This window comes from Chrysochloris asiatica, unplaced genomic scaffold (genome assembly GCF_000296735.1).
Source record: "Chrysochloris asiatica unplaced genomic scaffold, ChrAsi1.0 scaffold00038, whole genome shotgun sequence".
Classification (NCBI taxonomy): domain Eukaryota; kingdom Metazoa; phylum Chordata; class Mammalia; order Afrosoricida; family Chrysochloridae; genus Chrysochloris; species Chrysochloris asiatica.
Genome location: NW_006408556.1, coordinates 13,787,006 through 13,797,126, shown reverse-complemented (window position 1 = coordinate 13,797,126; position 10,121 = coordinate 13,787,006). Strand labels below are relative to the sequence as shown.

The following is a 10,121-nucleotide window of genomic DNA, read 5'->3' as shown; positions in this document are numbered from 1 at the left end:
GGAGAAAAGATTGAAGTTGTCAAGGACTTCATTCTTCTTGGATCAACTATCAACACTCATGGAAGCAGCAATCAAGAAATCAAACGACGTATTAGGCAGATCTGCTGCGTAAGACCTTTTGAAAATGTTGAAGAGCAAAGATGTCAGCTTGAGGACTAAGGGTATGCCTGACTCATGCCATGGTATTTTCAATAACCTCACATGCATGCAAAAGCTGGACAGTGAATAAGGAAGACCATAGAAGAATTGATGCTTTTGAGTTATAGTGCTGGAGGAGAATATTTAAAGTACCATGAATTGCCAAAAAGAACCACCAGATCTGTGTTGGAAGAAGTGCAGCCAGAGTGCTCCTTGGAGGCCAGGATTGCCAAACTTTGTCTTCTCCAGGGTCCAGTCGCTAGAGAAGGATATCATGTTTGATAGGGTGGAGGTTCAGAGAAAAAGAGGAAGACCCCCAGCAAGATGGATTGGAAAGTGGGAGCAGCAATGGGCTCAAGCGTGGCTACAATAGTGAGATTGGCCCAGGACTGGGCAGTGTTTCGTTCTGCTGTGCGTAAGGTCGCCATGAGTCCGTACTGACTCAATGGCACCTAACAACAACAACAACAACAAATAACAGACAAGCAGTATTTAGTTTTATAGGTATAATGGAAAGCCTAATTTTGGGAGTTCTGAAGGTGAAAATTCAACCAAGTCATAAAACTTCCCATGGACCTTGTAAAATTGTCTACTTTCTTTGAGCAGATGAGATGCATGTGCATGTTAACAGGGGACCATCTCACATCAGATGAACAGTGAAGAAGTCATTACATTTCTAGAATTGAAAAAGCCCTAGTTTTTTACACTATGTTTATTATGGTGTCTTAAGGTTAAGGTAGGCAAAATGTTCTATACTATCTTTTACCTTAACCCTTTATTTAGTTTAATGTTTTAGTAGGGTTGTATTCATTTATTTCAACTAAGAAAATTAACATCACAGAAAGTTATCTACAAATACTTGCAAATGTACATCTACAACAATAATATTTTTATACACATACTCCAAAGATAAGCCTGGCTCACCGCTGCAAAAAAACATAAGACGGAATACATTTTTAAATGGAGGAAAAAGAACAGAGATTCCTAAAAGGAGGTGGTTGGAGAAGGTAAAAGATGCTTTAAGCTATTATAGTACCTCTTACTTAGGACTCTTCTCATATGGGTAAAAGGTAATGTAAGAGCTAGAAAAATCTTTTACTTCTCCAACTCCCAGACCTATCTCCTTCAGGAGTCTTTGTTCTTTATTTATGACTCTTTTCATATGGGAATCCTGGGGTGGCAATGCCAGATAAGCACTGGATTACTAACCACAAGGTCAGAAGTTCAAACCCAACCAAACACTACTTAGAAACTCTATACAAGTCCTATACAACTCTCTATAAGTTGGAACCAACTCAATATAGCACTTAACAACAACTTCCTACATGGGCCGCTTTATATCAAGTTGTTGTGGTAGTTTTCCCCCACTGGTACCTCTAGATCGTTTACAGAAGATTAGGCATTATATAAAGAAGAAACACTACATCAGAATAGAGAGCAGAACCAAAACTCAGCTTTCTCAAGTTTTTCTATTGAGTTATATTGTCTTATGCATATATATAGTCACTCCATTTCTTGCCATTACATCCCATAATGTAAAACATTCTAAGAATGATGAATTGCAATAAACAGAATTTATAAGATTCAAATGGTCTTAAGGCACAAACATGAGCTAAGTTTTGAAAACCCAAAAACTTTATTCTACAAAATCCCAGGGTCTGGTACAGCTGCTTCCTATTTGATGTACAGGTCAGTTAAAAATACACATAATAATATGTACTAAAAATGCAATAGAAAAAAGTATTTATTCTAAAATGGGTTACAGTATATACTGGAAATCACCAAATGGTAATTTTGTCACTTTGGAGTAAGCCTAGGAATGTAGCTTCTCTTGGCATATTTGTATGTTTACTTAAAGTTTGTAAAAAATGAGTATCTGATTAAGATTTATTTCAGCAGGGAAGGGATGACAGTCCTGTGCAAGTATACATATATGTACCATAATAAATTAATATTACTGAAAAGTGCCGTCGAGTCAGTTTCGACTCATAGCAACCCTATATAGGGGTTCTGAAGGTCAGCTGGTGGGTTTGAAGTTATCAGTCCAGTGTTTGCACTATAGCGCCACACTAGGACTCCACCACAGTAAATTACATGCCAGGAAATACTGAGGCATTTGTGCTCTACGTGTTGTCACAGTATAAATCAGATGTGACAAATCAATATATTTATGTTAGAGACTGCAACCACTGTTAGTAAGTCAACTTTCAAGCTTGAAAGAAGTCAGAGTTCATCTGTGGTTATCTTAGAGGGCAATGTGAGCTAAGGACAACTTCAATCTTATATGCGTTATACTTCTGTAATGTTTACATCTTAAAAATACAAGTAAGTATTTATTAAAGATTTTAACTGCTGAAAACCAAGGAATGAGTACTTTCTCCTTAGTGCCCAACTGAGACAAAATACAGAAATAAACTAAAGGCCAAATGTGGATTAAAATGTGTTCCCCCAAAAGGTGTTTCAGTCCTAACCTCCAGTACCAGTTAATGTGCCCTTAATTTGGGTAAATAGGGATTTTCTTTGCAGATTTTATCAGGGAATGAAGTCATACTGGTGTCGGGTGGGTTCTTCTGAGCCTAACTCCATCTGAGTATTAGGGTCACATTCAAAGGTAAGATGGCTTGCCAAGATCTACAAGCAAAAGAATAACAAGGATTGTAGATACCCACTAGAAACCTGGAGAGGTATGGAACCGTTCCTGTCTGAAAGGTCCCCCTAGTGAATCAATGGCTTGAGACCCTGGACTTAAAGACTTCTAGACTCCAAAACTGTGAGAAACGGTCTGTTCCTTAAAGTCACTCACTTAGTGGTATTTTATTAATGTAGCCCCAGATAACTAAGAAAAGTCTTAAAAACAACCTCATCTTATAAACTGATTTCCTACCTGTAAATAATACACTATTTAACTTATCAAAAACAAATCTATTAATAATACTACTTTTATCTGCTTTATTTTATGTAAGAAGTTTGACAATAAAAAAACAGAACCAATTCCATGGCTAAAAATGCTTTTGAAACCCAGCATGATATACAATTAGGAGTTCCACTTCAGGAGTCCAGACTTTGTTATTCTTCTACTTAGGCTTAAATTCCAGCTCCAGGGCTTATTGTGTGGGAAGCTTTGGGCAAGTTTCTAGATCTCTCTGAAACCCAACCTTCTGCATCTGTAAAATATTAGTCAACAAAAAGTAGCTGTTTTACAGGGTTGTTCTGAGAACTGAATGAGATAAATCAAGTATTTAGCGTAAGGTTTAGCTATTGAATAATCACTGATCTACATACAAATGAGATGGGTGAGTACTGATAGGTGAACATTTCAAATCATCAAAATCTTCATTGGAGTGTTTATTAAGCTAATATTTGTTATTTAATTAAATATTTAATGAAATCTCATTCTAAAATGGATTTACAGTATCTTAAAAGATAAATCCAATGTAATAAAATAATACTTAAAATAAGAAATGTATAAAATAAAAGTAGATAACTAAGCTGATGACAAGATTAAATCTATTTATAATATAGAACATATAAATGTCCATATAACTAGTATAGACTGGACAAACATTTGGCTCTGTGTTTCTCAGAAGCATCAACAAAAGGAAGTTATCATTATTAGACTCATTTACCGGGAAATACATAACATTTCTTAGTACTACGAGAATTTCTTAGGAACTTTATGAAGGTCACCAGTATCACATTGTAAATGGTGGTTCTGAAGTAGGAGAAGTACCTTGGTACCTACATACTTTACTCACTTCTCATGTCCAAGAGGCCACTTGCAAATTGGGTTGGATATTTTCTCTTCTCACAGCAGTGGGAGACACTAATTTCACATCACACAAAATATTATCTTGAATGTCCTGGTGTGGCACTGTAGGATAAGACTAAACTGCTAAACACAAGGCTGGTAGTTCAAATCCATCAGCTGCTCCTTGGAAACCTTGTATAGGGTCGCTATGAGTCTGAACCAACTCGACTTAACAACTTAAAATAACTTCTGGCCTATTCAATGAAGAACAGTCCTAATTCCAGATGTCGAGAGTTGAGAAGATCCATGAAGCTCTCTCAACGTTTGTTTTACATACAGAGCGCACTATCAAGCCTTTTCTACACTTTTTCTTAAAATTGCAGGCTGAATGTGTAACAAACAAATTATGTTTGACAAAAGCAATTATATGACAGGCTTAAAAACTACATGCCAAGAATATATAGGTCTCTTTCAGTTCAAACACAAATTGTAGAAAACCTAGATGTATATATGAATTTAGGAGTGGAGACTAGGAATGCTATTTTTAAGTAGTCGTTGAACACTTTATATTTTTTTAAACTGAGCTTTCAAACAGGAATAAAAAAAGAAGAGATTAGAAATTTTAGTTCTCTCAAGTTCTTAGATATGATTTCAGCCATGCAGGTGATCTGGTCGGCATCTTCATAAGTTTCAGGAAATTAATCAGAACCACTCCAGTAATCATAAGATAACAAAAAGACTGAAGATGCAATTTTTTTTTCTTAGAAAACTAAGTTTATTTAAACACAAGGATAAAAAGGTAAGAGAAATCTTAATTTTTTTGTTAAGAGTAGATTACTTTTTTTTAAAAACGTGCCTTTATTATTTTTGTTTGCCTTTTTACAAACAGATCTCCAATCCACTAAATATCTGAGAGATAAAAATGGAGTCGGTCCAATTGAAGTAGAGAAGTTCCAGCATCTTCACCACTTGGCATCTTCCTATAGCAAGTTCTTGAACACTGTACAAAGCCTCAGGTTTCTGTGAAACACTGTCTAAAAAGACAGTCCTACGCCACAGAGTCATGGTCATTCCATTAAAATATTTGAGACCTGTAAGGTATATGCATCAGGAAGGACTATTAACATCCACTTGCCCCAAATCAACAGCAGGCCTACTAACAGTGCAAAGTACTTTGAAGGTACCCACTTCCCTAGCATTTAAAAATAAAATCTAAGATAAAAATCTTACACCAAACATCAACATGGTACAAATAGCAGAAGAGATTCAAGCATTTATTTAGAAAGACGAGAGTCCACTACATCATTTTAAATATAATTTAAAATGAAACAATGCAGGATCAACACCACAAACAAAAAGCATATTTTTATAGATTCAGAAGGTATAATTTGTACTCTATGTTTGGCCCCATCATATATATATTCAATGGCAATGATTTACTAGGATATGGTAGTTAGGACTGGCTGTTATGTTTGACCATAGAAATCTATCTGGTCAACAAAGCCTTAGTCACAACACAAATATACAAAAACCAACTGAGTTAACTGGTTTACACATATTAACAACAACAAAAAAAGAATTGCTTCAGTAATAAATTAGGACTTAATATTTTTACCTCTTCTTCCTCAGTTTCAGATGTGTTAAGTTCATGTTTCTGACAGTAAGGACCTTCTTTCCAAGCTTCAGTATCACCACAGTCACAGAAACCACCACCTCCTGATGTCGTCATCTTGAGGGAAAAAAGTATATAAGGTATGTCGTCAATAAGTAGTTACTAAGGGCTATCAGAGTATAAATAAAAATATCAAGTGCTAGGAAACATCACTGCCTAAGTGTTTGATTTCTCTGGAGGAATACTTACCCACATTAAATATCAACATTTCAGTATTTTAAAATTTATTTTTAAGAAGCCTATGCGCTTACAATAGTGAATAATTGTTATCAGGACTGACTGTGAAGGTTGGAAATGTAAAGGTGGACATTTTGTAGCAAAAGAAGGGTAGCAAAAGGACGGGAGTGACTGACTTTGCAGTCTAGAAGCGGAGGTCCCTGGGACCATTAAGGGAGAAGAAGAGTGTGAGACCCTACCCAGAGAAACAGTGATGCCAGAGCTGGAGGCAGACACGATGACGTGGAGAGATGGAGCAGCTGGGAACTCTAGACCCAGAGAGGGAGAGGGGCTGTGTGCTGACAACTGGAGGGCAGGCTTTCAGGGTATACCCTTTGGTTGGTTGATGATGCATGGAGGGGATTGTAACCATGGCAATGAAATGATATATGATAGGATGAATGTAAAGCTAATGTTCTCCCGTGTAAACGATCACATAATTCACACACACACACACACACACACACACACACACACAAAGCCTATGTGCTGATCTAAGTGATTTCAAAATAAAATTGTTACATTATAGTGTCTAGTAAACTATGACTATTGTAATGAGGTATGTCCATGAAGACAATTTTTTTGAATAGGAAAATCACAAGGACCATGATGGCTTTTCCTACTGGGTTTTGGGCTACACTGGTATGTTGGTTGGTATCTATGCTAAAAAGTTGTGGTGCTACTGTGCAGTATAAACAGATTCACAGGCATAAAGATTCCTATAGCTCCTGTCCATTTCTTAGAGAAAGTGACCAACAAAGACTACAGAAATAGTTTCCTTTACTTCTATTTCCTAAATAGCCACTCTTTGAAATGTTAGGCAGTTGAGGCTCAGGGAATAAACAAAACTGGACTGCTTGGTTAAAAATACAACAACACATGGGGTTCAATAATTACTCATAATTCCTTATGATATGGCAGGGATTCAAGGAATCTAGTAAAATGTTATTAAGTGTCGCTGAGTCAGTTCCAACTCATAACAATCTGGTATAGGGGTTTCTGAGGAGCAGCTGGTGGGTTTGAACTGCTGACCTTGTGGTTCACAGTCCAGTGGTGATCCTACAGTGCTACACCAGGAGTCCTGCTCTAGCAAAATAGAACTTATTAATTAATAATTGGTAGGCTGGAGATTCTGCTTTTCTTAAAGTAGTGTAAGGAAGAGCTTTAGAATGATTATTAGATGCAGCAAATTTTAGAATGAGTCCTATCCAATTCTCTCCAAAGGAAGAATTTGTATGTTACATTTCATAATATAATTAATGTAACTTCCACATACTAGTTATTGCCAAGAGCTGCAAAAATATAACTAAGAAATGTGGGCAGTCATATAGAAAATGACAATGCTACCCTCCATCTTATACGCTTGTTTCTGTTACCAAACACAAGTATAGAGCAGATGAAAGGAAACTGGAATTCTCTTACTGATTTATGAGAGCAAAGAGAACATACAAGAATATAAGGAGCTTAATTTTGTAGCTGATTTTGTTCATTATTATTAACATACAAGTAGAGTAAATAAAAACAAATAGGAGGAAAAGTCCTGAATCCAGCAGTTTTTGTTCATTAAGAACAAGAATGTTCCATTCCTTTCCTACCTTTTCATTTGAGAAGAGGGTGAAAAGTTCCATTAAACAACAGTTCTCTAACCTCTAAGTCTTCAAGGCTTTGTCTTCAGTTTCCAGTACAGGAACCAGGATAGACTCAGGAGCAATCTGCCCTTATTTGTATCCCTGACTTAAAAGCAAATTTACTTTGTTTTTTAAATACATCAATGCATTACAGAAGTGAAAGAAAAATGAAATAGGTGAGTCTTGTGCTTTGGAGTTGGACCCTCTCCTATACTGTACCAGATGCCTAGTTCTTATTTAAAAATGACAACTCTTCTCTAAAAGAAGACCAATAGAACATTTTTTAAATGTATGAGGGTAAGTCAAAAAGTACTGCTACAAAATTATGGAAACCTTTATTAAATAAAAGTATCAAAATATAAAGTTATTGTTCCCTGACATATACTCCGTGACTAGGTATATACACTTATGAAAACAGATTTCTCTCATCCTTCCCTGAAGAATTCTGTGGTCTGTGATTTACATCACATTAAAACAGAAGTGCTGGTTGGCATCCTCAAGGGACTCAAACTGTGTTCCTTTCCAATGTTTTTTAAGTTTTGGGAACAAAAGGAAGTCTGAGGGGGCAGTTTCCCAATGAAATTCTCATAGGCTAGCTTTTGCTACAGAGATGGAAAATAATTCCTTGAAATTATTAAAATAAAACAAGTTTCTTTTGCTTACCAATGCAATTTTTAATTTCTTAAAACTTCTTTATAAGAAGCCCCCATGATTATCCTGTGTTCTTTGAGAAAATCTATCAAGACGACTTCTTTTATAATCTTGATCATCTTTGAAATCTTAAAATGCTTAATCCTCTAAAAACTGTTATTTTATGTGGGGCCACCTTTCCATAAATTTGCTGTAAAGTCTCAATGATTTGGAAATATATCCACTTGAGTTTTGTTAAAAATTTGAGATCAATCCTGGCCCTCAAAATTATCTTTTTCCATTGCACAAAAAGTGTCCCTTTTTTAAGGCAACCTAATTAGACTAAGCCAAGTGTCTTACTGAGAGAACTTGTCATCTACTGATTGCAAAGACATGTTTCAATCTGTTTTGTTTGTAATAAACCAGTGCATGTATGAACTGGAACCCTAATAGCAATATTTTTCACTTACTCTCTTATAATCATCATAGCACTTTTGCTTATTCCTTTTCTTACACATTCTCCCTTTAAAACGTCATACTCACAACTGTTTCTTTTATCCTCTACTTTTTAATAACCCTTTTCATACACGAACAATTACAAAAAACAAAAAACAAAAAACAAAAAAGCAAAACACAAAGAAACTAGCTGAAAACCAATGCACAAAAGCTGATACCTGACTGTCATTCTTGAAGACAAGTGTCCCAAGACTGAATTCATAATTCATTTCTTATACCACCATCATATTTTTACAATGATATTTAATAATACATTGTTCAAACAACTCTGCTCCTCCTTTTATATGTTAAATCTTTGGGTTTTTAAAGGAAGAAAAGATATCCCAAATACAATTCAGTACTGAGAATGACTGCAGTCTTCATATTACTAACCCTGTATCGATGATCTCTGTGGACACTTCCCAAAAAGCACTCCATGCATAAAACACAAGTTGGATCAACTGCACAGTCTCTGTAAAGTTAAAGAAAAAAAAAATCAGAATCTCATAAAGTAACTGTGTATTTCACAATAGAATAAATTCACACTGGAACTCATCCTAGAAGAACCAGAATAATGAAGTTTTTAGTGTTATAAGAGACTCATAGTGACCCTGTTTAGGGTTTCTGAGGAGTAGCTGGTGGGTTAGAACTGCCAACCTTGCAGTTCAAACTGACCTCATGGTCCGGCACACATTACCCTGCAGCACCGCAATGCAGATAGCTAATGTTTTATTTAGGATCCTTTTCTCTAAAGTAATTTTAAAATGACTTTATAATGTCTCCTCCTTTTGTACTGAATTTTGGAATCAAGATTAATTACACTGTGTCATTAAAAAAAACACAAAAGAAAAACAAGGGGGGTGATGCACAGCTTTTGCTTTTTTCTGGCTTTCAGTAGCAACCTGTTGTTATATGCTGTTGAGTCAATTCCAACTCTTAGCTATCCTGTAAAGGATTTCTGAGCTTGTAAATCTTCAAGGGAGCAGAAAATCTCATCTTTCTCCCACAGAGCAGCTGGTGGACTTGAGCCACTAACCTTGTGGTTAGAAGCCCAGTGCTTATCCTACAGAGCCAAAGCACTCCCTTTGGCACATTTGTTGTTACTGAGTGCTGCCAAGTCAGTTCCGACTCACAGCAACCTTGTATACGGTTTCCAAGGTGATTTTGAACAGCCGACCTTGAGGTTCAAACCAAACTTTCAGACCAGTGCTTATCCTATAGTTCCACACCAGGACTCCAGTAATTTTCCATGGCACCTCAAGACCAAAAGATAAATCATCTGCTTATCAAATAGGCTAAAAAACAACTTAGCATATATTGTGCACTACCCAACTCTGGTAGCGTAGTGGTTACGAATCGGGCTGCTAACCTCCAGGTCGGCAGTTTGAAACTACCAGCGGTTCCACAGAAGAACGATGAGACAGTCTGCTCCAGTAAAGATTTACAGCCTTGGAGGAGGTCTTAGCAAGAGCTATACGGCAAGATAGGGAAATTAAAGGCATCCAAATTGGCAAAGTGGAGGTAAAGCTCTCCCTAGTTGCAGACGATATGATCCTATATATAGAAAACCCCAAAGACTCAGTAAAAAAGCTAC

At 36.2% G+C, this 10,121-nt stretch overlaps 1 protein-coding gene across 2 annotated transcripts in view; it reads right to left on the bottom strand.

Moving 5' to 3' along the window:
- The window catches only part of UBR2 (ubiquitin protein ligase E3 component n-recognin 2), a 138,740-nt gene that overhangs the window by 87,911 nt on the left and 40,708 nt on the right, over positions 1 to 10,121 (bottom strand). For both annotated transcript variants that reach the window (XM_006860463.1, XM_006860464.1), the window contains exons 3-4: positions 8,921 to 8,999; positions 5,502 to 5,615 (exon numbers count right to left, since the gene is read on the bottom strand). In XM_006860463.1, the coding sequence (XP_006860525.1) occupies positions 5,502 to 5,615; positions 8,921 to 8,999 (193 nt within the window). The remainder of the gene's footprint in view (positions 1 to 5,501; positions 5,616 to 8,920; positions 9,000 to 10,121) is intronic.